We start from the raw sequence: 12818 nt of genomic DNA, 5'->3' as shown, positions 1-12818 counted from the left end.
GTGGTGTCCTTTCTCTGACCCCTGCCCTCGGAGTTCTGGGTGGAGGGCCCCTGATGGTCAGTGGGAGAGTCACGGGAAGTCTCCGCTCTCCCTGGCTCTGGGGAACAGTCATGGTGGCCGCCCCATCCTGCCCCTCTCTAACCAGGGCCCTACTCCCAGGTCCGTGTGGGGTCTTCTGGAGCGGAGCCCCTGACCTAGACAGCAACTCTGCTTTCTCACTGTGGGTTCCCACTTTGTCCAGGGTGCCCAGCCTGAAAGTGCTCCGAGCTGGTTTTAAACACCCTTTCCTGTACTGGGGCCACACCCGTGGGCTCTGTCTTGGTCAGCTTACACAGCCGTTACAAAATACCACAGACTGGGGGTCTTAAATGACAGATACTTTTTTTCTCACAGTTCTGCAAGCTGGAAGTCAGGGAACAAGGTGCTGGCAGGGTTGGGTCGTGGTGAGGGCTCTCTTCCAGGCTTGTAGACAGCCGCCTTCTCTGTGTCCTCATGTGGTGTTCTTCTGTGTGCATGGAGGGAGAGAGCTCTGGGGTTTCTTCCTCTTCTTACAAGGATCTCAGTCCTGTTAGTTTAGGGCCCCACCCTTATGACCTTGTTTAGCCTTGATTATCTCCTTAAAGGTCTTCTGTCCAAATACTCTTGTTTGCTGGAGGTGAGGGCTTCAACATATGATTTTGGGGGGACAACAGTTCAGTCTTTAACACGTTCCTGCCAACATTCCCTTATACTTGCTAGATGTCTTGAACACACGCAAGCATCCTGTTTTGTCTTTCGAAGGACCCTGTAAAGCAGCTGTTGATATACATCTCAATTCTCAGCCGCCTCTTCCTGGCTAGATTTTAATGTTTGGCTAGATTTTAATGTTTGTGAAGTGGAGACATCTGTTACAATTGACAGCTGGAAGAAATCTGTTCACCTCAGGCTTTTCTTTTTCTTTCTTATCCCAAAGTGGGTATTAAGTAGATAGCAGAATAGGTTTTTTTTTTTTTTTTTTTTTTTGAGAGAGAGAGAGAGAGAGAGAGAGAGAGAGAGAGAGACACAGTGCAAGTGTGGGGAGAGGTAGAGGGAGACACAGAATCTAAAGCAGGCTCCAGTCTCTGAGCTGTCAGCACAGAGCCCGACGCAGAACTCGAACTCACAAGCCATGAGATCATGACCTGAGCCAAAGTCGGATGCTTAACTGACTGAGCCACCCAAGTGTCCCATGCAATAAGTTTTTGATGGCATTTTGGCATTGCAGAATGACAGCATTATCCTGATTTTGCTAATGAGAAGCTCAGAGCGCTAACGTGATCTGCCAGGTGATGGACAGCTAATCAGAAAGGGTCAGGGAGGCTGGGACAGCTGTCCATCACCTGGCTCTCCCCTTTCGTGAAATTCAACTCTCCGCCTGGGACCTTAAGCTCAGGTCTGGCTTGATCAGGCTGTGTTTAGTGCTTGAGGGCTCCTAAATGTCCTGGCAGGCTAGTTAAGAATATTCTGTCCTGAAGGGCACCTGGGTGGCTCAGCCGGTTAAGGGTCCAAGTCTTGATTTCATCCAGGTCATGATCTTGAGGTCCTGAGATCGAGCCCCACACTGGGCTCAGTCCAGAGTGTGGGAACTGCTTGGATTCTCCCTCCCCCACTTAATGCTCTCTCCCTCTCTCTCTCTCTTTCAAAATAAATATACTGAAGAAGAAAAAAAATTTAAAAATACCAAAAAAAAAAAAAAAAAAAGAACATTCTGTCCTATTTCCGTAACATCACTATGCCTTTTGGACCCTGAGTCTGAAATTTGTCAAGCTCCTGCTAGGGGCCCAGGTGCTATGCTTGTGAAGGTAAACTGATACATTTGTGTCTATTTTGTCCTGATACCTCATGTTCATGTTCACAGTACTGGGTGGGAGTCCCACGTGGTATCCAGGGCCTCTCTTTGCTTCTCTCTTTCTCTCCCACCCATTCAGCCTTTTCTCAGACTAAAATTGATCCTTGAAGGACCAGCCCCCCACCCCCGCATTTCTTCTGCTAGTGATTTGTAGTTTCCAGAATGCAAATTTTGCATTTCTTCTATTAAATTTAATTCTGAATGTTTTACTCTTCCTGATGCTGTTGTCATGGGATTGTTCTCTCAATTTCGTTTTCAGCGTGTTCGCGTCTAGGGTATAGACAGGTGTCTACTGACAGGGGCTGTGCTCCGTGTCTTTTCCTTGATCACCCACCTTGGATTCCCAGCCCTCCCCACTTCCTACCCAGATTAAAATCCCACCTCTTCCTTTTATGGGTTCTCTGAGCTCCGGTATGTCAATTTCCTGTTTCCATATGTAGAAAAGAAGCAGGATATTCGTGGTTTCTTGGGGCCGTGTGTGCATCTCCACGAGAGAAAGCTGTGAGGATGCCCAGACTGTCCCTCTATCTCTCGGCTCTTTGTGAGAGCCTGGGTCCTTGTGCCTCCAGGTAGAGGACCCTGGTGTGGGGGCCGAGGATGCTGTGGATTGTCGCCAGTGGACTCAACACCACCTGGTTGCAGCTGACATCCGTGTGGCACCAGCCATGGCCTTGACGCCCCCACAGGGCGATGTGGATGCTGATGGCGTGGATGTCAATGTGCGTGGCCCAGGTCAGTGGTGATGCCTTCCCCCTCCAAGGATCCCCTTACCAGTCCTACCTGGGAAAAGTTGCATCTGGGTCTGTGTCCTGGGGAGAGTTGGGTCTGTCTGGGGGTGTGTGTTAATCAGGACTCTTGGTTGTAAGTCATAATAGCCCAACTCAAACTAGTTTAAGTAAAACGAGAGATTTACTGGCTCTTGTAACCGAAAGCATCGTGGATATTTGGGTCCAGGACTCCAGCCCGAGGAGGCTTTCTCCGGGGGGTATGATAGCCACAGGCCTGAGCAACCTTGTAGAACCTTTATTACCAGGGCGCCTGGGTAGCTCAGTCAATTAAGCATCTGACTCTTGGTTTCAGCTCAGGTCCTGATCTCACAGTTCGTGGGTTCAAGGCCCACACCAGACTCTGTGGTGACAGCATGGAGCCTGCTTGGGAATCTCTCTCTCTTTCCTCTCTCCTCTCTTTCTGCCTCTTCTGACCACTCACCCACGCTCACTCTCTCTCAAAATAAATAAATAAACATTAAAAAGAAAAAAAATAAAACCTTCATTACCAGTTACCCTAGCAAAAGTCCCAGGATGAGTTCTGATTGGATGGACTAGAGTCACCTGCCCATCCCTCAACTAATCAGTGTGACCCGGGGGCTGGAATATGCAGATTGACTGCAGGTCTGGGCCTAATGCCTCTCCTTGAGCCAGGGATTGGGTTTAGCTCTACTCGGGGCTTGAGGATGGAAAATGGGGTGCTTATGGCTCCCTAAGGGAAACGAGCAAATGCTCATGCAGAGTGTAGCAGCTCACATTATTTGGATTATCTCGGATCCGTCTTTCCTGCATTTCGGGGTATTCCTCCTCCAGCTCGTTTTGCTTTCATTCCAAATGACCTGCACTGATGGCTCTTTTTTGAAATTCCTCAGGCCACCAGGGCCTGAAGTGCCCGGGATTTTATGTCTCTGGGGTGGTTCTTGTTTTTTTTTTTTTATTTTTTTATTTTTTTATTTTTTAAAGTTTATTTATTTATTTTTGAGAGTCAGAGAAAGAGAGAGACAGAGAATCCCAAGCAGGCTCCGCGCTCGGTCAGCACAGAGCCTGATGCGGGGCTCGAACTCATGAACCATGAGATCATGACCTGAGCCGAAATCAAGAGTTGGACGCATGGGGCGCCTGGGTGGCGCAGTCGGTTGAGCGTCCGACTTCAGCCAGGTCACGATCTCGCGGTCCGTGAGTTCGAGCCCCACGTCAGGCTCTGGGCTGATGGCTCGGAGCCTGGAGCCTGTTTCCGATTCTGTGTCTCCCTCTCTCTCTGCCCCTCCCCCGTTCATGCTCTGTCTCTCTCTGCCCCAAAAATAAATAAACGTTGAAAAAAAAAATTAAAAAAAAAAAAAAAAGAGTTGGACGCTTAACCAACTGACCCACCAGGCACGCCCTGGGGTGGTTCTTCACTAGCGGGTGGGGGAGCGTGAAAGACACAGCTCCTTTGCCTCAAGCGGGATTACACCTCTGCGGTACCTGAGTCCCCCTTCAGGATCGGGCTGAAGTAACCCCCTGGGAATTTGCCTGACGTTGAACGCTTGCTTCTTCCTCCCTCCCTTGTCCTGTATCTGCCTTGGGAGCCCTTCTGTGACAAGTCACCTGCCCGTGCATCCTTATCCTGCCCTGGCTTCTCGGGTACCTGGCACAGATGCCATGCGTGTCTGTGTGTGCGTGCATGCACACGCATGTGCATGTGTACACACGTGCACACGTGGGTGCAGATGGGAGGACTCGTCGCTCCCTCTTGTGACCCTTGTGTGCCGCTTCCTGCTAATGCAATGCCCTCAGTTGCGTTCGCTGGCAAGGCCCCCTGTGCCCACCTCCCCGTGACACATTCCCGGCCTTTGCAGACGGATTCACCCCACTGATGCTGGCCTCTTTCTGTGGCGGGGCTCTGGAGCCAATGCCCACCGAGGAGGATGAGGCAGAAGATGCGTCAGCCAGCATCATCTCAGACCTGATCTGCCAGGGAGCCCAGCTTGGGGCACGGACTGACCGCACGGGCGAGACAGCCCTGCACCTCGCTGCCCGCTATGCCCGGGCCGATGCGGCCAAGCGGCTGCTGGATGCCGGGGCAGACACCAATGCCCAGGACCATTCAGGCCGCACTCCTTTGCACACTGCTGTCACTGCTGATGCCCAAGGCGTCTTCCAGGTGAGGTGGACCTGCCCCTTTGGACTTTGGAGCTGGCAGCCGACATGAGGCATCAGCCAGGCCTGGGTTTGAGCCCTGGTCCTATGAGACAGAGCTTGCTTTTCTCATTTGTTAAATGGGGGTCTGTGGGAGTATGGGGCCTGGCGGGTACCTGCTTCCTGGACTTCACGGAGTCTATAGGGGACGTGGGGGTTGGGGAGCTCAGGGGACTTGGAGATGTACCTGGTCCTTCTGTTCCTGCCGTGACCCTCCCTTCTGCACACCTTCCCTTCTAGATTCTCATCCGGAACCGCTCCACAGACCTGGATGCCCGCATGGCGGATGGTTCAACGGCGCTAATCCTCGCAGCCCGTCTGGCGGTGGAGGGCATGGTGGAAGAACTCATTGCCAGCCACGCTGATGTCAATGCTGTGGATGAGCTTGGTACGCTGTGGGGAGTAATGTTTATTTTTTGTTTATTTTTGAGAGAGAGACAGAGTGTGAGTGGGGGGAGGGGCAGAGAGAGGGAGACAGAACCCGAAGCAGGCTCCGGGCTCCAAGCTGTCCGCACAGAGCCCGACGTGGGGCTGGAACTCACGAACCGTGAGATCACGACCTGAGCCGAAGTCGGACGCTTAACCGACTGAGCCACCTAGGCGTCCCACGTGTAACAGTTTTGATGTGGACTTACACTGACATGTTCTGTGTGTGTGTGTGTGTGTGTGTGTGTGTGTGTGTGTGTGGCATTTGCTAGCCCATATGACACCTCCGTGACTTAGAAAAAGGTGGCCTTCCCGAAGACACTTCATTTCCCTTTGCTTTAGCAGAAGAACTTACTATGCTGCCCTCTGCTGGACAGCTGGTATAGTACATTTGCAAATTGGCCAAATCCATCCATACGTGATGGCAAATACCTCTGTGGGGGTGGCTTGCTTGCACAGATCCCGACCTTTCTGGAGCAGGTGTTCTCAACCTCTGCACCATTTACACTTGGGGTTGGATGATTCTTTGTGCTGGGGGCTGTCCTTGCAATGTAGGATATTAAACAGCGTCCCTGGCCTTGACCCACTAGATGCCAGCAGCACCCCACTCCCCAGCTGCGACAACCAAAACTGTCTCCAGACATTGGCAAATGCCCCTGGGTCAGGGGATCACCTCTTTTTGAGAACTGTGGCTCTGGAGAACCACTGTCCAGTAGGACTTTCTGTATTGATGGAAATCATTCTTGGTCTGTGATGAGCAATGTGGTGGCCCCTGGCCACATGCGGTGGCTTTTGAGCACTTGAAATGTGGCTAGGGCAAATGAAGAGCTAAATGTTTTGTTTCATTTAATTTTTTAACCTTTGTTTTTCCTGCTTTAACAAGCTTTATTTATTTTTAAAAATGTTTTTATTTATTTTATTTTATTTATTTAAACAAATTTTTTTTTTACGTTTTATTTATTTTTGAGACAGAGAGAGACAGAGCATGAACGGGGGAGGGGCAGAGAGAGAGGGAGACACAGAATCGGAAACAGGCTCCAGGCTCTGAGCCATCAACCCAGAGCCCGACGCGGGGCTCGAACTCACGGACCGCGAGATCGTGACCTGAGCTGAAGTCGGACACTTAACCGACTGAGCCACCCAGGCGCCCCTAATGTTCATTTATTTTTGAGACAGAGAGAGACACAGCATGAGCAGGGAAGGGGCAGAGAGAGAGGGAGACCCAGAATCCGAAGCAGGGTCCAGGCTCTGAGCTGTCAGCACAGAGCCTGACGCGGGGCTCGAACTCACGAACTGTGAGATCATGACCTGAGCCGAAGTCGGACGCTTAACCGACTGAGCCACCCAGGCGCCCCTCATCATAGTAAATTTTAGAACATTTTCACCACCTGGAAGAGAAGCCCTCACCATTAGCTGACACCCTCCAATCTCCTTACCTTCCCAGCCGTAGACAACCACTTAAACACATACTTTCTGTATGGATTTTCCTACTCTGAATGTTTCCTAACATTCATTGGCTACTGCTCCTATGAACAATCATGTACCGGTTTTTGTGTAGACATATGTTTTCATTTTTCTTGGGTACACAACTAGGAGCGAAATTGCTGAGTCATATGGTAACTCTATGTTGAATCTTGTGAGGAGCGGCCAGACTTTTCCACAGTGCCTGCCCTGTGTCACATTCCTGCCGGCTGTGCATGAGGGTTCCAGTTTCTTCACGTGCTCGCAGATAGTTGTAATTATTAACTGTCTTTTGTTACAGCTTTCCTAGTGGGTGTGAATTGGTATCTCGTTGTGGTCTTGATTTTTATTTCCCTGGTGGCTAATGATGAGCGTATTTCCATGTGCTTATTGGCCATGTGTATATCTGCTTTGGAAAAATGTCTATTTTGATGCTTTGCCCATTTTTTAAAAAGTTAACTTATTATTTGAAAGAGAGAGAGAGAGAGAGAGAGAGCATGTGCACGAGTGGGGGAGGGGCAGAGAAAGAGGGAGAGAGAGAGAGAATCCCAAACAGGCTTCATTCTCAGCATGGAGGTTACCCCAGGGCTTGATTCCACAATGGTGAGATTTTGACCTGAGCCAAAATCAAGAGTCAGATGCCCAAATGACTAAGCCGCCTGGGCGTCCCTGCCTGTTTTTAAATTGGGTTTTTGTTTTTTTATTCTTGAGTTAGAAGACTTCTTTATATATTTTTGGTATAAGTCTCTTATCAGATACGTGGTTTATAAAGATTTGTCCCATTTTGTAGGTTTTCTTTTCACTTTCTTGATGGTGTCCTTAGAAGCACAGACATTTTAATTTTGATGAGATCCAATTTATCTATTTCTGTTGTTACTGGGTTTTTTTTTGTTTTTTGTTTTTTGGTTTTTTTTTTTGGTGTCCTAGCTAAGAATCCTTTGCCTAAATCAAGGTTATGAAGTTTTACTCCTCTGTTTTCCTCTAAATGTTTTATAGTTTGAGCTCTTACATGTAGATATTTGTTTCACTTGAGTTGATTTTTGTATTTGGTGTGAGGTAGGGATCCAGCCCCGTTCTTTTGCACGTGGAGATCCAGTTGTCCCAGCACCATTTGTTGAGAAGGCTAGCCTTTCCCTGTTGAGTGGTCTTGGCAGCTGTGTTGTTTAATTTTAATCAGTGTAAATCTAAAGAGCAGGGTGTGCTTGGTGGCTACTGCATGGGACAGGCACAGCACTAGCTACAACCGAGTGAGGACCACATAGTACCCCCGCCTGTGTATGGAGAGTCATGCACTGTAGGTGTGCACACACACGCACAGTGTCTCTCTTGGACAGAGAGCGTCATCCCACAGGTCGGCACATATAGGGACCCAAACACATGATCAGGTACTCATGGGAGGTCCCCCCACCCGCCTGCCTGCCAGGCCATATTCTAGACACTTTCTGTCCCCCGGCCGTGGGACCCTAGCAAATGAGCTTAGTCCTAACCCTAACTTCTCCCCCCACCCCCCCCCCCACAGGGAAATCAGCCTTACACTGGGCAGCAGCCGTCAACAATGTGGAGGCCACGTTGGCCCTGCTCAAAAATGGAGCCAACAAGGACATGCAGGATAGCAAGGTGAGCCCCAGCCCTTGACCCACCAGGCAGTCAGCCCTAAATATGACAAAGAGCAGGGTGGCATGGGTTAGTGGGGGCATTCATCTTGCCTGCAGCCAAGTTAGGATTTGGACCTAACAGCCTCTAACAGTGGATTAGAGGAGAAAGCGTGTGGCAGTTGCTGTGTGTCCTTGGGCAAATTGCTAAACATCCCTGAAACCTCAGTGTCCTCATCTGTGAAGTGGGGAGGCAACAGTACCCACCTCGTTGTTGTCTCCTGAGGATTCACTGAAATAACGCATTTGCAAAATGCTTAGTAGATCCTCAATAAAAGGTAACTGTTACAATCATTGTTTTAAAAGCCTTGCAGGGTGAAATTACTCTCCTCATTTTATAAATGGGAAGAGTGAGGCTCAGAGGGGCACAGGGATGGATTCTGTCCTTATCTGACATTTTGATATTTTATACATTACAGATTTTTTGGCCAACAAGTATAATTTAAGAAAGGGTTGCATTAAAATATCATTTAGTTTGATGATTGGCTTTTTAAAAAAAAAAAAATTTTTTTTTAACATTCATTTATTATTGAAAGACAGAGTCAGAGCGTGAGCAGGGGAGGGGCAGAGAGAGAGGGAGACAGAATCCGAAGCAGGCTCCAGGCTCTGAGCTGTCAGCACAGAGCCCGACGTGGTGCTTGAACTCAACAAACTGTGAGATCATGACCTGAGCTGAAGTCGGACGCTCAACCGACTGAGCCACCCAGGCGCCCCTGATGATTGGTTTTTGACGCCCCCTTAAGTTTTGTGCCTAAGGGGAGTGCCTCACTTTCCTCACCCTAGTCCTGGCCCTGGGGCATGACGCTTAGTAGGCACTGGACGGATGCGCTTTAAAGGAAAGAACTTGCCTAGTTTCCCCTCAGCAGAGCAGGGATCCCATCGAAGCTCTGCTGGGCTGGAGAGTGTGGCTTCTTAGCTGGTTTCCACCAGAGGCTAGGAAGCCGCCAGACCTTGGCCAGGAGTTAATCCGGGCTCTTGGGATGCTGATCTGTCGTGGGTTCTGTGCCTCACTCCCGCTCAGGAGGAAACTCCACTGTTTCTGGCCGCCCGGGAGGGCAGCTATGAGGCTGCCAAGCTGCTGCTGGACCACTTCGCCAACCGTGAGATCACAGACCACCTGGACAGGCTGCCTCGGGACGTGGCCCAGGAGCGGCTGCACCAGGACATCGTGAGCCTGCTGGACCAGCCCAGTGGGCCCCGGAGCCCTCCCGGCCCGCATGGCCTGGGGCCCCTCCTCTGCCCACCGGGGGCCTTCCTCCCGGGCCTCAAGGTGGCACAGTCTGGGGGCAAGAAGAGCCGGAGGCCACCGGGGAAGGCGGGGCTGGGGCCGCAGGGCGCCCGGGGGCGGGGCAAGAAGCTGACGCTGGCCTGCCCCGGTCCCCTGGCCGAGAGCTCGGTCACGCTGTCGCCCGTGGACTCGCTGGACTCCCCGCGGCCCTTCGGTGGGCCCCCCGCGTCCCCTGGCGGCTTCTCCCTCGAGGGGCCCTACGCGGCTGCCACCGCCACGGCTGTGTCCCTGGCGCAGCTCAGTGGCGCGGGCCGGGCCGGTCTAGGGCGCCAGCCCCCTGGGGGCTGCGTGCTCAGCTTGGGTCTGCTGAACCCCGTGGCCGTTCCCCTTGACTGGGCCCGGCTGCCGCCACCTGCCCCACCGGGCCCCTCGTTCCTGCTGCCGCTGGCGCCGGGACCCCAGCTGCTGAACCCCGGGACCCCCGTGTCGCCCCAGGAGCGGCCCCCACCGTACCTGGCGGCCCCGGGACACGGCGAGGAGTACCCGGCAGCTGGCGCCCACAGCAGCCCCCCCAAGGCCCGCTTCCTGAGGGTCCCCAGCGAGCACCCTTACCTGACCCCCTCCCCCGAGTCCCCCGAGCACTGGGCCAGCCCCTCGCCTCCCTCCCTCTCGGACTGGTCAGACTCCACGCCCAGCCCAGCCACTGCCACCGGGCCCGCGGCCACAGCCGCTGGGGCGCTGCCTGCCCAGCCGCTCCCCCTTTCTGTCCCAGGCCCGCTAGCTCAGGCCCAGACCCAGCTGGGGCCCCAGCCCGAAGTCACCCCCAAGAGGCAGGTGTTGGCCTGAGAGCTCTCCAGTTCCTGGGTCTTGGGGGGCTGAACAGACATCCTGTCCTGATTCTCTCTCTTCCCCCCGCTTCCTTTGTAGACCTTTCCCTTTTCTTTTCTCTCCACCAGCCTCCTCGCACCGGTCCGACTCCCCCTCGAAGTGTGGCTGAGATAGGTCCGCAGCCTCGGCTTTCAGTCCTGCTTTATTTATAGGGGGTGCGGGCTGACTCCCCCCCACCCCCTGGGTCTTGAGATGAGCCTGGGGCCTCCTCCTGCACCCCCCCATCCCCATGCTTCCGTCCCTCCCCCCTCTCCTGCCTCCTCTGGTCTCTCTCCTTACACTCCGACACGAGTGAATTATTATTATTTTTTTTTACATTTTGTATAGAAACAAATTCATTTAAACAAACTTATTATTATTATTATTTTTTACAAAATATATATATGGAGACGCTCCCTGCCCCTGCAAACCCCCCAGTGCCCCCGTGGGGCTGAGTCTGTGGGCCCATTCGGCCAAGCTGGACCCTGTGTACCGAGTACACAGGCGTGACCGGGATCCTGTGTACCGAGTACACAACCCTGGTGTGTACCAAGTAGGCACCCTTGGGCGCACCCTCCGGGGCGGGGGGCGGGTGAGACTTGGGAGCCTGTTTCCTCCCCCATGTCCCTCACTTCACTGCATTCCAGATGGAACTTGTTCTATAGCTTTGCTGGGGGGAGGGCTCTTCTGGCCCAGAGAGCCCGCCCCAGGTCCCCCCAACCCTAGAGCCGGGGCCATCTCTCTTGGGGAGCTGGGTGGGGGTGGCTGGTGAGAACGTGAGGACCAGGGGAGATGTGTGCATGTCACTTTGCCTCCCTCTAAATACGGGACTGCAGGAAGGGAATGAGCTGCCTGGTGGCACCCCTCCCCTGGTACTTCCCCCCACACCCCCCCGCCCAGCCCCGGGGGCAAAATAGGAGTATTTTTAGGCTATTTTTGTAATGTGGCTTCTGGTCACTATCCCTGTGTAGCTAAATTCCCTTGCATTGTACAGCCCCCAGTCCCCTCACCACCTAATAAAGGAATAGTTAACACTCAAGTGTCCTTGGTCTGTGTCTCGAGAAGGTGGGGGGTGGGGGGTAGTGGTGGGCCTTCTATATCTCTGGGGCCGACTTGAGTTCCCATCATGGGTTGAACCCCATGCAGCTTGCCAGCCCACTCCTGCTTCCTCTCTTGGCAGATGACTGCTGATTAGTTCAGAGGTGGTCACCTGACTTCAGGTGAGCCAATCAGATTCCCTTTCCCCAGAAGTTCCTTAATACAGATGCTGAGAAAGAGGTCAGTTGTTGGGGCTTCTAAGGCCATGGGCAGATGGAGAACTATGGGTGGCTAGTTTTATTGGGGGGGGGGGTGGTGGGGGGAGTGCTTGGGTGTCTCCAGAGACTTGGAGGCAGTATCTAAGTTCCAGTTGGAGCGTCCATTCTAGTTAATTGAGCGTGCATTCCATTGGCACCAACAGGTATTTAATAATTGCCTCCTAAGTGCCCGATGCTGCTTCTGCATGAATCTCACTTCTACCTTGTGCTCCCTTGGGTTCTGGAGATAATGCTGCACGTGTGTAATCAGTACTCCTTTGCACGTACCAGCGTAGATGGATTTCTCTGTCTTGCAACCAGTTGTGCCCCCAAACAAGGTTGTGTTTGCACTGGGACCCTCCGGGAAAGGAGGATGGGAGAATGTTCACTGATTCCTCCTGTCATTTTGTCATCGGCAGGTCCCTTCCCTTGCCTCCACGCTGACCTCGGTTTTTGAGTTTTGCCAAGAAAGAATTCAGAGCTAAACTCTCAAGTAAGTGAGAGTTGAATGGCAGTTAAAGAGACCTACGGATGGCAACTACACCAGGGGTCAGGGTTGTCTTGTTTTTTATACTTGCATGGGTTATAAGTCATAGCTAGGGGAGTCTCTAATTGCCTCCAACCATCTAAGGGACTCCTCCTGCCGGTTGGGAGGGGGGCATTGGGGGCCCTATATGGTCCTTGTGGAACCCTCACGGCAGCCTTCCCACAGCAGGGGTGTCAAAACCGCGATGTAAATGTATGAAGTTATGAAGATATGGAGGGCAACAGTTATGGGGAAGAACGTGCCCCCCCCAGCCCCTCCCCTTGACTCTCTCCGCTGTTTGGAATTTGATTTCCTCTCTTTTTATCAGAAAGGATCTGTTCCCTGCTCATATCTAGCTAACTGCCTACTCTACCAATTTGGAGTGCTCTTGGTTGCCAGTGACACAAAAAACCTACTCAATAGGCTTAAACAGAAAAGGAATTTATTAGCTCATATAACTAAGAAGGACCAGCTTCAGGAAGATCAGATCTAGCAACTCAAATGAGGTAGGTGAACAAGTTCTGAGTTTCTCTTTATCTCTACAGCTTTTT

The 12818-nt window shown here is 52.2% G+C and overlaps 1 protein-coding gene across 2 annotated transcripts in view; it reads left to right on the top strand.

Annotated features, from left to right (window-relative positions):
* Positions 1–11485, top strand: part of NOTCH3 (notch receptor 3) — a 35555-nt gene extending 24070 nt beyond the window's left edge. Inside the window, exons 29-34 of one of the 2 annotated variants that reach the window (XM_047844357.1) lie at positions 2437–2599; positions 4473–4777; positions 5053–5200; positions 8219–8316; positions 9373–9823; positions 10006–11485. In XM_047844357.1, coding sequence (XP_047700313.1) covers positions 2437–2599; positions 4473–4777; positions 5053–5200; positions 8219–8316; positions 9373–9823; positions 10006–10619 — 1779 coding nt within the window. In that variant the 3' untranslated portion in view covers positions 10620–11485. Of the gene's footprint in view, positions 1–2436; positions 2600–4472; positions 4778–5052; positions 5201–8218; positions 8317–9372 lie in introns of both variants that reach the window. The other variant, XM_047844367.1, reaches the window with a different exon arrangement.
* The last annotated feature ends 1333 nt before the right edge of the window (positions 11486–12818 follow it).

The sequence above is a fragment of the Prionailurus viverrinus genome, chromosome A2 (genome assembly GCF_022837055.1).
Source record: "Prionailurus viverrinus isolate Anna chromosome A2, UM_Priviv_1.0, whole genome shotgun sequence".
NCBI lineage: Eukaryota > Metazoa > Chordata > Mammalia > Carnivora > Felidae > Prionailurus > Prionailurus viverrinus.
This window is presented reverse-complemented; position numbering and strand designations above follow the sequence as displayed.